General features: G+C 39.8%; 1 protein-coding gene across 9 annotated transcripts in view; it reads left to right on the top strand.

Annotated features, from left to right (window-relative positions):
* PEX5L (peroxisomal biogenesis factor 5 like) overlaps window positions 1-16,352 on the top strand; it is a 221,894-nt gene that overhangs the window by 193,072 nt on the left and 12,470 nt on the right. For 8 of the 9 annotated variants that reach the window (XM_032340150.1, XM_032340166.1, XM_032340176.1 and 5 more), the window contains 2 exons: window positions 12,392-12,508; window positions 14,868-15,011. In XM_032340150.1, coding sequence (XP_032196041.1) covers window positions 12,392-12,508; window positions 14,868-15,011 — 261 coding nt within the window. The remainder of the gene's footprint in view (window positions 1-12,391; window positions 12,509-14,867; window positions 15,012-16,352) is intronic. The other variant, XM_032340140.1, reaches the window with a different exon arrangement.

The raw sequence follows: 16,352 nt of genomic DNA on the forward strand, positions 1-16,352 counted from the left end.
GTTGGGTGTCACTGTCAATCACAGCATCCCCCTCTTTGCTCTTGGCTCTCTTCACTTTCCAGGTATTCCTTCCACCTCTCAGCATCCCTCTCAGGCTTTGTCACAAGCTGTTGGATCTTAACCCAAGGCATCTTGCACCCTCTGAGCTTTGTAAAATTGACCATTAAGTTCTCCAAACTATTATCTTTCTCTCCCACCCTCTCTGCCAACCCCAAAGGTAGAAAAATAGTTGACAACTGCATGTCCTTCTGTGGCCTCAGTTCTTCAACTTTCTAACTCAAGCTTCGGCCTCTAGCTGGACATCAGTGGCCAGACAAGCCACCTGCACGAGAGGCCAGTCCATGGCGGCAGCTGCTCATTTTTCTTCTTTGCCACAGTGTGCTATGTGTAGTTTCTCAAACAAGTGTATCACACATGCTGGTGTTTTCAGGGTGTCCTGAGACTCACATGGTGATCCACAAACATCTAACACATGGGCCACCTCTGCCCACATGGAGGTCGGCGGCCAACACAAGATTTTCCTACAAATGCCTAGCTTTCCTAAGGCCTGTCACTTGGGTCTCCTGGCTGGCTCACCATTTGTTGGTTCATAAACTGGGCCCAAACACAGAGGGCAAGGAGAGAGGTAGAAAAGTGGCAGACTGCACCAAATGGGTAGGTGGCAGGTTTCATAAGCAAGGGAACTTACATATGAGGCTTGTCTTATGTGGCTGCATTATGAGATCTCTATACCTGTCCACCAGAATCTTAAAATGTTTACACAAATGTTACCATACTCATTGGGTTCAGTCATATACACCATCCAGATGGTCTCCCCAATACCTTCCCCTCGCAAGGCTGCATCATATACACCATCCAGATGGTCTCCCCAATACCTTCCCCTCTCAAGAACAGGTTTCACTGTGGCAACAGTAGGCAGACCAGACATCCAAGAGATGGGGGAGAAGGTGAGGGACCCTCTAATGACCCATGTTTAGCTCAAAGGCCCACTGGCAGTCACAGCCTCTCAATCATCTCCTCCAACAACACCATTTTAATGGGAAGAAACCAAGACATAGATTTTGTCATATGTTCAAGGTCATGTCACAATTAACTAATAGGACTTGGATTCTTACCAAGAGTAAATCCAAAACTTCTGCTCTTAATCACTATTTCTAATACTAAGGATATTTACATTTTTTATGGTCCCTGAACCAATCATAGAACTTAAAAGTTGTTGTTCACCAGAAAAATAATTCCTTTATTAAAGGTTTTCTCTCATTTAAGTTATTCTAAAAAGCAACAACAATAAGGGAAATCAGGAAGTTGGGGGAGGAAAGGCTAGGAATTACCCAGAATTCCCATGACATTAATAAATTAACTGCTTTCATTTTTTAATGTTTCTTCCAGTCTTTGTCCAATCTGTATACATAATTATATGTAATTTCAAAGCCATTTTAAATGGTTAGTTAGCATTGACAAGATAAATTCATCAAATGAGTTGTCTTCTTAAAATCCTGCAAAAATTATTTTAATTCTTCCCTCCACATTCTGGGTTTCATTTCCTTTTCTAGAGCAAAAACAACAGATTCTTCAGAGTCCATAGTCTCTCATGGTTCACGAAGGGACGGGGGGTGGGAGGTTGGGGTACCAGGTGGTGGGTATTATAGAGGGCACGGATTGCATGGAGCACGGGGTGTGGTGCAAAAATAATGAATACTGTTATGCTGGAAATAAAAATAAATAAATAAATAAATAAATAAATAAATAAATAAATAAATAAATAAATAAAAAAAAACAACAGATTCTTGAAGAATTCTGATTCACACAGCAGATGTGAGGGTTAGAGAACCTGCTGGCTAATTGGAGTTGAGTTTCACTGGAAACAATCACATGAAAACAAACTATATGCGGTAAATTCCTGTCCCTGGTAGTTTCTCAGGATACACCGAATTTATCCCACCAAAGAGTTCTCTTTTTGTGGAACTTCAGATGCCCCATCTCTGTATCAGCATTTTCCAAGCTATGTTCTAGAGAACCCTAATGATAGATGCACACTCAGAGGTTCGAATGCACACATTTAAGGACTATTGTTTATATCCCCATTTAAAGATCTAAAATACACATTAGCATATGAAGAGCCTGGGAAGTCATGCAGGAAGGAACATGTTCACTTTCATCCAGAAGTTGGAAACTACTTACTTCCAGGAGATAAAGATAATGACCTGGCAATGGCGGTAAGGAAATGGAAATACCACATATCACCTGTGAGTTGCTGCTTCTAGTCCTGTGGGCCCAATATTAACAAATCTTCATGGATATCTGAAATCTGGGTGGTTGTTTTTTTTTTGGTTTTTTTTTTTTTTTTTGGTGTCTTCTTTCTTTTTTTTTTTTTTAATAAACATATATTTTTATCCCCAGGGGTACAGGTCTGTGAATCACCAGGTTTACACACTTCACAGCACTCACCAAAGCACACACCCTCCCCAATGTCCATAATCCCACCCCCTTCTCCCAACCCCCCTCCCCCCAGCAACCCTCAGTTTGTTTTGTGAGATTAAGAGTCACTTATGGTTTGTCTCCCTCCCAATTCCATCTTGTTTCATTGATTCTTCTCCTACCCACTTAAGCCCCCATGTTGCATCACCACTTCCTCATATCAGGGAGATCATATGATAGTTGTCTTTCTCTGCTTGACTTATTTCGCTAAGCATGATACGCTCTAGTTCCATCCATGTTGTCGCAAATGGCAAGATTTCATTTCTTTTGATGGCTGCATAGTATTCCATTGTGTATATATACCACATCTTCTTGATCCATTCATCTGTTGATGGACATCTAGGTTCTTTCCATAGTTTGGCTATTGTGGACATTGCTGCTATAAACATTCAAGTGCACATGCCCCTTTGGATCACTACGTTTGTATCTTTAGGGTAAATACCCAGTAGTGCGATTGCTAGGTCATAGGGTAGTTCTATTTTCAACATTTTGAGGAACCTCCATGCTGTTTTCCAGAGTGGCTGCACCAGCTTGCATTCCCACCAACAGTGTAGGAGGGTTCCCCTTTCTCCGCATCCTCGCCAGCATCTGTCATTTCCTGACTTGTTGATTTTAGCCATTCTGACTGGTGTGAGGTGATATCTCATTGTGGTTTTGATTTGTTGAAATCTGGGTTTTGATGGAAAATTTTAGATCCACTTTGAGTGGACAAAAATGTCTTTTGGCTAGATCGGCTTATAGGCCACCAATTTGCAGCCTCTGCTTTAACCTACAGTTTCTTAAGCTCATTTGACCACAGAACTCTTTGTTTCTAGCACACTCTGTGGGGAAATATTACCATACATCATTATCCTGTCAATCCTTCAAGGTCCATTCTCTATACCTAGTCTTTCTTCTGTGCTCCAGTCTTCGAACTTAAAGTATGTTCCAGTTACCATGATTGTGTAACAAATTACTCCAACACTCATGGCTTAAAAAAAATAATTTTTAATTTGCTCAAAAAATATGTAATTTGTGTAGATCTCAGAGAAGATGGTTCATCTTTGTTCTGGTATGTGTCAGTGTGGCTCAATGGCTCATGGTGATGTTGAGGAGTGGGAGTAATCCAAAGCCATTCTCACGGCCCCTGGCTGGCTCAGTCAGAGGAGCATGCAACTCCTGATCTCAGTGTTGTGGGTTCTAGCCCTGCGTTGGGTATAGAGATTGCTTAAAAATAAAATCTTTAAGGGGCGCCTGGGTGGCTCAGTGGGTTAAGCCGCTGCCTTCGGCTCAGGTCATGATCTCAGGGTCCTGGGATCGAGTCCTGCATCGGGCTCTCTGCTCAGCAGGGAGCCTGCTTCCCTCTCTCTCTCTGCCTACCTCTCCATCTACTTGTGATTTCTCTCTGTCAAATAAATACATAAAAAAAAAAAAAAAATCTTTAGAAGTCTGAACCCTAGGAAGTTAAAAAAAAAAAAATCTTTAAAAAAAAAACAAACAAACAAAAATAAAGGCATTCTCACTTCCATGTCAGATGGCTTATGCCAGTAGTCATCTGACAACTTAGCTGCAACAGCCAGCCAGAATGCCTGCATGTGGCCTTTCTTTGTGGTCTGAGCTTCCTTGCTAGATAGATAGTCATCTGGATAGCTAGATACCAGGAGTGAGTATCCTGAGACGAAGAGGGGGAGGCAGGCAGAAACTGTATCACCTTGTAGGATTTAGCCCCAAAAGCCACGGCAGGTCATTTCCATTGCATTGTTATTTGCCAAGGCAAGTATTCAAAGACAGGCAAGGAACTCCACCTCTTAATGGAGTGTGGCAAGGTTCTGGAGAGGATGAGGGACCAGAATTAGTGCTTCAGCCATTTTGGAAGATGCAGTCTGTCAAATAAGGAAAGAATGAAGTATCTTGAATTCTGGCTTTTTTATTAACCAAAATTCGTGTGACTTTAGCAAGTAATTTCATCTCTTTTTACATCATTTGTTCACCCTATCTGGAATTACAGTTGCCTCGATTTTTATTTTATCATCAGAGCGTGAGTTTCTTGAGAATAGTAACCACCACTACCAACAGTAGTACCCAGGTGTTTTGTTTGGTTTTATTCTTTTAATATTGCTATAATGCAAGCACAAACACCAAATTTTTATTTAGCAATAATACTGTTATAATGCAAGCACAAACACCAAATATTTACTAAACCCCAAAGTTTGGGTTATAGATATTATATATATATAAAAGTTTGGGTTATAGTAAATATTTCTAATACCTTTTTTTATTAAAGCTAGTAGGGAGTTTCCTCAGTAACTTTTCACCACATGTGGCTATGGCTAAAGGAGAAGAAAGCCCCTCTAGAACTGAATCACACTGCCTGTTGTTCATAATTGTCCTGTGTTGGTCTTAACATATCAAGAACCAGTTTTGTGGGGACACCTGGGTGGCTCAGTTAGTTGAGCCACTGCCTTCGGCTCGGGTCCTGATCCCACAGTCCTGGGATCAAGTCTTGCATCGGGCTTCTTGCTCGGCAAGGAGCCTGTTTCTCTCGCTGCCTCTGCCTGCCATTCTGCCTACTTCTGTGTGCGTGCTCTCTCTCTCTCTCTCTCTCTCACTTTCTGACAAATAAATAAATAAAATCTTTAAGAAAAAAATAAAGGAACCAGTGTTGTGGCTGTTCCAGCCCTTGTTCTTATTATGATTTCAAGGTCCTCTCAGCAATAACCACCAGGAAAAGGAAAAGTGTATTTCTTACAAGTCCTGGAAATTACAGGGGCCACACAGTGAGGTCATGGGTAGAGAGGAAAGAGACCAGGCCTGGGGTTCTGATTTTATTGGGGTTGAGAGTGGGGTGGCCTAGGGTTTTGAGGGCTCATTCTTTATTGGTGAATTTAAAACACAAGTGCAGGAATTTAAAGCATGGGAAGAGAAAAAAGCAAGCAACCAAATGGTCAGTTATTGAAATCAACAAGATCTCTAAAATGGAGGGAGGGGAAGGCTGGGAATGAACAACCTGTCTCTTTATCTAGAGTGAGTGGCATGATGTGCTTATTCAAGGTAGCCATCTTTGAAGTGGATGCCTCGTCAATCAACACCTAAGTTAGACACTTGCCTTTTATGAAAAGAAAGCCACCTGCCAGGACTACTTCTACCACTATCCACAGGCTATCACACTATCACAGGACTTGTTCCCACGTGGATGTGAGGCAAGGGTCAAACCCAAGGGCCCTCCCATCTTCCTTGTGCCCATGGTAAAGTAGCCCTGTAGCCCTCAGTCTCCAGCTGTCCAACGAGCATTCAGGAGGCCTGCAAAACATACACAGCTGCTGAGAAATTGGCCCCACAAAACCTTACTCCCAAAGCAGCAGCAAACCCCAGTTGGGTCTCCAAAGCTTCAGGTCCAGTGCCCCTGGAGAGCAGTTCTCTGTAGTGAATACAGACACCACAGGAGCCACGATGAATATAATCATGCGAAACTTTGGCTCCACAAAGGCATTCATTTGCTAGTGAATATGCTAAAAGCTCTTTCAAAAATGACCCCTGCCCATTTGAACAACAAGTTTTGCTCCTTGTGTTTTAATACTCCAGTTCTCTTTGCGGCTTGCTCTGGGAAGAAGATAAAAAACAGGAAAATAGCTTAGATTTTGTTAGAAATGGTTCTGGTTGCCGTCTGACATCCTGCTCAAGTCATGCATTATTTCCAGCCTCCTGTGCGGTGCTCTTTCCTCTCCTCCCCATCAATTCCATTTTTTTCTCCCCATATTTTGCAACCAACCTGCTACCACGTGGTTTGGCAAAAGCCTCGGGCTGTTTGCCCAGGCGCTGGCCAACTTGAGCTGTGATGACCAGTTTCATTAAACCAGGAAGCATGTCTAACCCAGAGGCAACCAGAAAATCTGTGTTGAGTGCTAGTACCAATAGTGTCGTTTTTCAGACTTCTGAACCACACCGTTTACAGGTTATGATATGGCATCCTCTCTCTATCTTAAAAAGTCATTTTTTTCATTTGTGAATATGAAATTACACAAACTGCCAATTCCTTCTCTTTTTTTTTTGAAGGATTTTATTTATTTGAGAGAGAGGCTGAGAGAGCATGTGCCGGGGGAGGGGTGAGGGAGAGGGAAGCAGACTGCCCACTGAGCAGGGAGCCCAACACGGGGCTCCATCCCAGGACCTGGGATCATGACCTGAGCCAAAGGCAGGTGCTTAACCAAATGAACCCCCCATTCCTTCTTTCTTAATGTTACAGGTTTTAAGCCCTTTACATACATTGTTTTCCTTCATCTGCACGACCACTCTACAAGACTCTTTTTACATTTTACAAATGAGGAAACCAAGTTAAAGAGCGAAATTGCCGAAGTTCTCTTGACAGGGAACAAGGCTAGTTGTGGCCCATTATACCTGACACCAAAGCCCATGAGTCTTCTTCCCTATACTGTTTAGATTGAAAAAAGGGCAAGCATGACCATTTCTTATCCCATAGAGATTTTATAAATTTTGAGACTTCCTGTTTGACTCAATGAATCAACTCATTAATAATGTTATAATGTTATATTCGGGGTCATAAGAGATTATAAAATTCATCAAGCAAGCTAATCTGTGAATTATCTTTATAAGGACTCCTCACATTGGTCATTCCAATTCTAATGTTGGGTCACCTGGGTGGCTCAGTTGGTTAGATGTCTGACTCTTGATTTCGGCTCAGGTTATGATCTCAGGGTTGTGAGACTGCACCCCTTGTCAGTATCCATGCTGGGTGTGGCGCCTGCTTGAGATTCTCTCTTTCCATTTTCCTCTGCTCCTCTACACCCCCCACCTCCCCCATCTCACCCTTCTCTCTCAAAAAAAAAAAAAAAAAAAAAAAGACTTCTAATTTTGAGGAATCCATCCTTCTGAAAAGGAAAGAGCCCATTACATTTTTAGGCATTTGATAAAAATCTGTTCCCCAGGAACTGCCATTCATTCACCCTAGTTCTTCTGGCTGCAAGACAAGGCTAAGGCTTCTTGCCTAGTTCCACCACCCCTCTGAACCTTGCTGTACCAGTGAATTGCTTCATAAACTGTTACTCTTGCCCATGTACTCTTGCTTGAATAGACTCCAGCTTGCCAATGACCATCACTATGTTAGACACCCAGAACTGCACCCAGAGCTCAAATTAATTCTGACCAATCGAAATTCTATTCCTTTCTTGAACAGGGTGCCAAACATCTATTCTTACAGCCCCCGGTTGAATATGTTCTTTGGGCAGCCACATGGAATCTTTAAATAATATTAGCTTTTAGTCAAGAAGAGATGTGAGTGGGGATGTTTCAGCCATTTTTGCTAGCCTGGACTGTTGGATCCCAGGGCAATTAGGTCTCTAACTGATCTACACATAATTTCACTTTGACAAAAATTGTTGTGGCAGATACTATGTCCAAACTTGCACAGTGATTTTCATTGCTTGCCATGTAAGGGCTACTCTCTTTACTTTTGCATATAGAGAATGGATTGTTTATATTTTGATCTAGTGACAGTTAATCAATGGATGTCTAAAGCAAAAAGAAAGTCAGACTCCTCACAGGCACAATGGGCAAACCATCTCACATCAAATAGTTCTTTCACAGCCCAACTCCAGGATACTTCTACTCAACAATTACATTTGACCACAAAAATGAAAGTATCTCTACTTTAACTCAAGGATAACTAAAATAGACTAGTGAGTGGGAAGTAGCAATATGCTTTTCTTCCTTAAAATTTCCAAATTCTAAATTGAATTGCTTATTTTTTTATTCTTTATGTTTTAATTTAATTAGTATTTCATTTACCGTGATTCTCATAGAAATTTTTATTTTCTAGTTTTACAATCAAAAAGTAAAGGGAAAATGTCAATATTACGCCTGGGAAAATGCTATAAAGTACGATTTTTAGAGATCAGTGAATAGGGTAGAAGCCCACTTCCTGTCCCACTTATTCTGATCTTTTGAGTCAATCTGAGTAGAAAAGAAACCTGAGCTATTGTCTAGCCAATTTAGTCTTCTTACTTTACAAATGACAAAAAAAAAAAAAAAAATGTACATATGGGTTTAAACTACTTATTCAAGTTTACAGATAATAGAAGCTTTTAGCACACATCTCTCTTCTTCCTAACCACTCACACTGTTAGCTCAGAGGAACTCAGAGAAGCAAGAGATCCCTCTAGTTTAGGGTCTTTGGAGAAACATCATGGAGGAATTGAGATTGAAAAGAAGAACTTTTTTTTTTAAGGTTTTAATTATTTATTTAGAGAGAGTGAGAGAGCATGTGCAAGTAGGGGGAGGGGCAGAGGGAAAGGAATATAGAGAATCTCAAGCAGACTTTTGAACTCAGAGCCTGAGGAAGACTTGATCTCTCAAAACTGAGATCATACCCTGAGCCAAAATCAAGGTTCAGGCACTTAACCAACTGAGCCACCCAGACACCCCAGGAGTGTTTTTTAACCAAATCTTACTTTTTCACAAAAATAATGTGTCAGCAATAGAAAATTTGGGAAATGCTAAAAAATACACGGAAAGGAGATGGCACACTTATTCATAATCGCATCCTGTAAAAGTAATGCTATTGGTGCATTTCTTTACAGTTATTATTTTCCAAACATGTTATATATTGTTGTTTCCTATCACTGTGATCATACTATTTATAAAGGAATAGTATAACTCAAGGCCTGCTCCATGTTGTAACAACTCCTCTTAAATATCATTTTACATCTGTTTTGTCCATAATCTTCTTAACTTTGTTCCAATTTTAAAATAATGAGGTAGAGGGAAAGATTTAAATAAAGAGAGGAAAGGAATCTAGAAGATATGTGTTTACAGCAAATTAAAACACCAAGATACTCATAGATGTATGTTTGTGCTTTGACGTTGTAGATGCTCTTTGTTTCATTCTTTTTTTTCCAGTGATACCAAAACACTAATAACCACACCAACACTTATTGAACACTTGCCATGTGTTTCATGCCACAGATATATTTTCTCATTTAATCCTCATAACAAATGACCAATATCATTATTGTATGTTCATTTTAAAGATAAGGAAAATGAGACCTAGAGGAGTCAAGGGTCTCACAGAAGATCAGTAATGAAGCCACATTTGTTCCCGTATCTATAGGAGGAGAGAGCTGCTATTCTTAACCACTCTACCACATATCCCAAGTTTCTTATGAATATCTACCATTGTTATAATCAGAAAGCTATTTTTTAAAAATGAAAATGAATTTCAAGTAGCTCATTTCTGGTGTAAGAAGATAACTTATTACCTGTAGAGTATTAAAAAAAATCTACAAAATCCCAGAACAGTTAATAAATCATCAATACATAAAAACCCCCTCAGTCATGTTGACAAAAGTTAAAATTCAAGTGTGCTTCAGGTTTCACTAAAATTGATTGGAAATAGAAAAAAGAAGCAGTGTTAATTGCAGTTACGTGAATGAAATCTAGATTCTGAGACTGGATGAGAATTGATTGTGCTAAAAGTAGTCACCTGTAATTAAAGGAATCTGTGCTGTGCACTTTAATTAGTCAGCAGATCTCATTCTAAGTGGTAACAGTAAGTCCTGGTGTATCTCATTAAATAAGAGCTTGGCAACCTCACCTCCACTGAGGTCCTGTTTTAAATAGTGGTCTTATTTCTGCATCCACAGATCTGATTTGAAACTGCAGGAAAGGTGATGCATGCTTCTGTGATCCAGATGTACATGTTATGAACTCATCTTCATTCTTTCAATCAGAAGAATTAGGAAAATCAGTAAACTTTATAATCACTCCATAGACTTATCTTAGTTTCTATGCAGACAAGCTGAACTTACATCTGTGAAAAGCTATTCCAGAAAACAAGTCTCCAAAATTTTTTTCAAAAATTTTTTCCAAATTCCTCAGTATCTAAGGGTCAGGTTTATGGTATTTTAAAAAAGGATAAATAATTGTTTTTGTTTTATTGTTGTTTTGAACCTTTAAAAAAATTAGAACAGCAATGCATACTCATAGAAAATACAGAAAGTGCAGAAAAGTACAAAGAAGCAGGAAAAAACACCATCCATCATCCCTTCATTCAAAGATAACTTACTCTTAATATGGCAGCATATTTCTTTCTAATTTTTTATCAAGCCATTACTTTTGTATATCTGAGATAATTCTGTTTGCATAACTTGGTATTCTGCTAGAAAGACTTGCTAAAAAAGAAACTTTGAGTTTTATTCCTAACCTTAACCTGGATAAGTGATGGCCATTCCATGTGCTTCTAGAGTCTCAGACACAAATTTGTCAAGGTACTTGCAGCCCTGCGGCTTTGTCAAGGGGAGGCCTCTGCTGAAAGGACAGGACCGCTCTTGTGGTAGGAGGGAGTATTGTGGACATAATAAATGAGAATAACAAGACCTACTATTTATTTAGCAGCCTGGGATTAAGCACATTGATCTGGCCTTTTTTCCTTGAACATATATACCCATAAGCTTATAATTATCATTCAGATAAACTTTGAAGAGTTTCCACCATAGAACCACCACCACCAGGCATGAGGGTAGAGTAGAAGGGAAGACTAGAAGGATTGAATGGTGAAGGGCAACTTTGATGGCGTGTTAACAAGTCACAAGACTTAGAATCTTAGAAATCGAGATTTGCAGTTAAGATGATGCATCTCGGTCCCAGACTCAGGTGTTCAAGCACTAACACCCCTTGATTTCTTTAAAGAAAATTAAGTAGATTCCAAGCACCTCTCTTACTAACTTAGACTCAGACACCAAATATGGAAGGATTATGTGGTGCCAGAAATCAAGGGCAGAGTCTCTACCCTCTTGTCTGTCATACTGATGGCTAACAAACAACAAGCCCCAACAAGTGGTTCCTTGAAATCCACTTTCTAGATCCCTGCCATGTCGGAATCAGAGTTGAAGTCAGCCTCCCCTGTCAGACCATCTGTCACCCTTTTGGAAGTCAGGTCAGTTCACAGGGAAAAATCTCAAAGCTAAGCACCAGTTTCCCACTCATCTCAGAATCCACCGCCCTACTTCTCTTTACCACCCCTGGGAAGTTCCCCTTCCTCTCTTAAACTCTTTAAAATATTTGCCCCTTTTTCCTCATACCAGGACTCCCAAAGTACTCTCTTCAGGCTTACCAAAATAGCAGCCAACCATGGACAGATCTTTCAGAAATTTTCTGCTTCAGTCCTCCCCTGAAGTAAAGGGAAGCAAATGGCCTGGTTTCCCTTTTGGAAAACATAAAGGAAAATTATAAGGAGAAAAACACAAAGTAATATTTCTCAAAAAATCATCCTGCCATAGACAAGACCTTCCCTAAGAGGACTCAGTTAAGTTCACACTGAAAGCCAATGTCTTTCATTTTTTAGCACCAGGATGCCATGTTTCTCATAGAGCATGGGCTTGAAAGTCAGACTGGGGTCCTGATCCTATGAACTCCTAGCTTTGTGACCATAATCCTCTATGTTCAGTGTTTTCTTAGCACAGTGCCTAGCACAGAGTAGGGTCAATTAGTGTTATTTTCCCTTGTCCATAGTCAGCTGCTTCCCTAGGTCACTGCCCATTCAGTCCCAAAGCCATGGCTGTAATTCCTCATATCCTGAGAGCAGCTCTAAGACCTTCCTTCCTATAATGTGTGCCCAGTGCCCACACTTGAAGCAGCTCAAGTAATGGATTTTTAGCTGAATTCGGTATATATGACCCTCGTCCTTCAGATGGTAACTATTTTCCTGCTGGAGAAAGTCACAACTAATACAATTCAACACTCTGCGCACTAAGTACCCTCCAGGAGCTCTTCAACCATGAGTATCATTGGATGTGGCCAGTTTGAACATCTTATGCCTCCTCAGAACTCATTCTGATCTATGAGGAAAACTCTCTTTCTAGTAATAAACCAGGTGACATACATGGTCCTAAATCCATCTCTCTTCATTTTTCCTGTCTCCTAGTCAGATACAGAGTTTTGGGATAAGATGCAGGCAGAATGGGAAGAAATGGCTCGGAGGAACTGGATATCAGAGAACCAAGAAGCTCAGAACCAAGTTACAATCTCGGCCAGTGAGAAGGTGACCGATTCTGTTCTTACATATGCTGACCAGCTTTCTCAACATCTTGGCATCATGTTTTTATAAATTAGTCATTAACTATTTTGCAGAAAAGTCAAGAATTAAGTAGACAAATTAATGTCAGTCTGACCTAGAAGAAATCCTGGTGGATGAAAACAATGTAATCCTCCAATGTGTGAAGACAGCAAAGCTGGAATGAAATACCCTTATTTTTATCAATGTTAATTACTACAGCTTGGCAGCCACCAAGAGCTTGCCTCTTGACTGTTAGCAAGTTACTGAACTAACTGACATTGAGGGTGGGTTGGAACAAGAACTGACTAATCTCGCAGTGCTTTTTGTTACTCATTCATTGAGCCAGGTGAATTAGCTAATAGAAATGGTATCAGCGGACAGGGGAGTAAGGTGGGGGCTTAAGGCTATATTTCACAGGTGGTCCTTACACAGCTAACAAAGAAACTAAGTGGAAAAGATACACTTCACACAGCCAGGTCAAGTCCCAGGGACAACTCCCAAGCCTAACATATTCTCCTGAAAGGAGCCCCAGCAAATGTGTGAATTTAGTCAACAACCAGCCAAATTGCCCATGAAGTCCCAGTTGCCCTTGGGTTTATGCTTTTAAAAACACTTGGTGAAAAAATAAATAAATAAATATAGGTAAATAAATAATAAAAAAATAAGAACACTTGGCGAAGAGGGGAGGGACACTTTTCAGAAATAAATTTAAATGACTTGAAGGATAGAAAAAGATATGGAATTTTCTTACTGAAGGAAAAACTAGTTTGTGTGTATATATATATATATATATGTGTGTGTGTGTATATATATAATATGTGTGTATTATGGATTTTTTTGTGGTGGAGGAAGTCTCAATAATATTCAGTTCTGCATAACTTCCATCTCTTCAATCCAACAAATATTTATTGAGTGCCTATGTAGCAATATATTATGAGGATGAATAGTCTTCGATCTTAGAGGATTTTTAATCTACAGTCATTAAAATGTCTTCCTTCCCCCAGTATTCTCTGCCCCTCAGTAGGCCAGGCAATCTCATAAAATCAGAGTAACTATCTTATTAAAAAAAAAACCCTCTTCCACAAAGAAATCAAAGCTAAGCAAGAAGAGAAAACATTGATATAGATTGTCAGACTCTAGGCTATAATTCATGCCCCTGAGGCATGGCTGGGACCCTGAGTTCCTCGCCCCTGGGACCCCATATCTGTAACACCACTACATAAACTGGACATACCCTGTGGCTTAGATAAAGAGGGCGGTCTTTCTCAGTGACAATGGAGAATGAAAGTCTCTATTTAACCGATTTCAAAACCTTAGTAGCATCATTTACAGACTAGCTTATTTATATCTATCAAATTAGAAGGATATTATGATGACCTATGCTGGTAATGTTGCAACAAATCATTTCCCTCAGATATTTCCAATTAGAGTTTAACTTGGGGCAAATCTCAAAAGCAATTCAGTTATACATATCAAGGCCCTCAAAATAGTTCATAGCCTTTAGTCTAATAAATCCCTCTAGAAGTCTATCCTAAGGTAATAATCATAGGCAGACAAAGATTTGAGCACAAAGTTTTCACTGTAACTTTATTTATGAAAACAAAAAAATTGAAAGTAACCTGAATGTCCATCATTAGGACCTTGGTTAAATAAGTTTTGGCACAATGCAAATAATTTTAAAAACTAAAACTATGTGGGGCTTAAGGTACAAGACTGTATATGAGCTTATTTGTTTAATTTATATATTCATAGAAAAAGATTATTTATACTTCTGTACAATTTAAATTTTTGAAAGAAAAGGCTTATAACTTTGAAACACGCATTCTCAATCGGGCAAATATAGCCCCCCACAGGACAAAAACTGGCTCAAGGAGTAGGAAGGTAGAAAAAATGGTAGATAGTAGAATGGTTTATAGCCCTCCAAAGAGTCACAGCACATAAGCAGATGTACAGTGTGTGGCATTAACATTTCAGGGGAATGAGTGGTAGCACTTTGCAAAAATACATCTAAAACTCTGTATTTTTTAAATCTCAGGGGGAAATGGCTAAAGCAAAAAGAGCAAAAGAGTAATAGAAAACAAACCCTAAAATATTAGCAGTGATATGTTGTGGCATGATGGATAGCTTTTGTTTCTTTTTATATTATTCAATAACAAAATATCATCATCCAAAATTTATATAATGAAAATGTACTACCTTCACAGGAAGAAGAAAAAACAGTGATAATTAAATAAGTTAAATAATTAAAATAAATTAATTAAATTCAAATTCAAAAAGAGCTCACTGAATATCAGAATGAAGAGATAAATCAATAGATCTCATAGTTCCCTTCTCCATGTTGTAGGGATATTACTTTCACACTGAAAATCCCTTCAAGGACTGGCCTGGAGCATTTGAAGAAGGCTTAAAAAGACTGAAGGAAGGGGACCTACCCGTCACCATCCTGTTCATGGAAGCAGCGATTCTTCAGGACCCCGGAGATGCAGAGGTAACATATTCTCTTCATCTTGCTTGGCTCACAAAGTGGCTGCATGTGAATGAGGGACCAGGGATGCCACAAAGCTCTCTTGGGCTACATTTGCATCAAGGAAAAGCTCCCAAAGGAGTTAACCTGGCTTACTCTGCTATATGTTTAAAAGTTAAAAATAGGTACCTGTTCTCTAACCAAGTCAAATGTGCAGTGTCCACAGTGCCCCAAAATAAAAGGGTGGGGACAAGAAATGACAAATCCATAACTGTCAACCTGGAGGTTGAGCAGAAGTTTTCAGGGGGCAGTGTATAGTCTTGTCTAGGACTAGAGCCACACCCTACCCCACCCTTGTCTCGTTCAACATTTATTGAACAGTGTCATGCTGTGTCCCAAGAAATGTGCCAGGCTGGGAAAAATGGAACTGTTGAAAAGATACATTTGTGTTCTATCTGGAGAGACAAGTCAATAAATCAATACAGCGTAATAAATGCAATGTCAGAGTATGCACAGGCTGCTATGAGAGCAGAGAGCAAGGTTTGTGAGCGGGCTTTCCCCTCCAATTAAATCCAAATTTGAGGTTTGAAGGAGGGGGGCTTAATGAAAGACAGCAGGGGCATCAAGGTGTTAAGAGGAAATGGTTTGTGTTGGGCAGTGGGGCATGAAACATTATTCCAGGGGGCTGAAGGGGAAAGACAATGATGGGAGAGGAGGTAGGAAGAGGTGGGTAAGCTTCGGAATTTCATGAAAGCCAGGGGAACCACTAGGGAACTCTACTCAGCAGAGGGTACAATCAGATTTGCATGTTGAAAAATCCCTTTCTCTGAGGTGTGGAAGGTGATGGAGACAGAGGCCAAGAGACTGCCAAGAGAGGCTTTGCCATCCACCCTCAGTCCACTATGTTTCCAAACCTGCAGAGGCCTGTAATAAGATAGTGGTAGGTGTAAAGTCTCCTTTTTTAGTTTGGGAGTGATTTTCAGTAATCGTCTCACAAGGACTAATCCTCATAAGGGATTTGCAGAAATTCTAAGGAGAGGTATATATGGTGCTGAGACAGCAGTATAGAGTAGTAGTTAAGCTTCTAGGCTCTGCTGTCCTAAATGTGTGGGTTCAAATCCCTGCTCTACCACTCATGAGCCATGAGCCGTGTGGTCGGAGACAAGTCATTTAAACTGTCTCAGTTCCATTTCTTCATACATAAAATGGAAGCCACAATTATAGTAACTATCTCATTGGGTGTTGTAAGGATTAAATTAGTTCATGCAAATAACGTGCTTAGTTCATGTCTGGTACATCAGTAATTAGCCTTCATTATTATTATTGGTTGTACTTAAAGTTTGTATGGAAAGAATGAGTAAACCA

The sequence above is a fragment of the Mustela erminea genome, chromosome 1, assembly GCF_009829155.1.
Source record: "Mustela erminea isolate mMusErm1 chromosome 1, mMusErm1.Pri, whole genome shotgun sequence".
Lineage (NCBI taxonomy): Eukaryota > Metazoa > Chordata > Mammalia > Carnivora > Mustelidae > Mustela > Mustela erminea.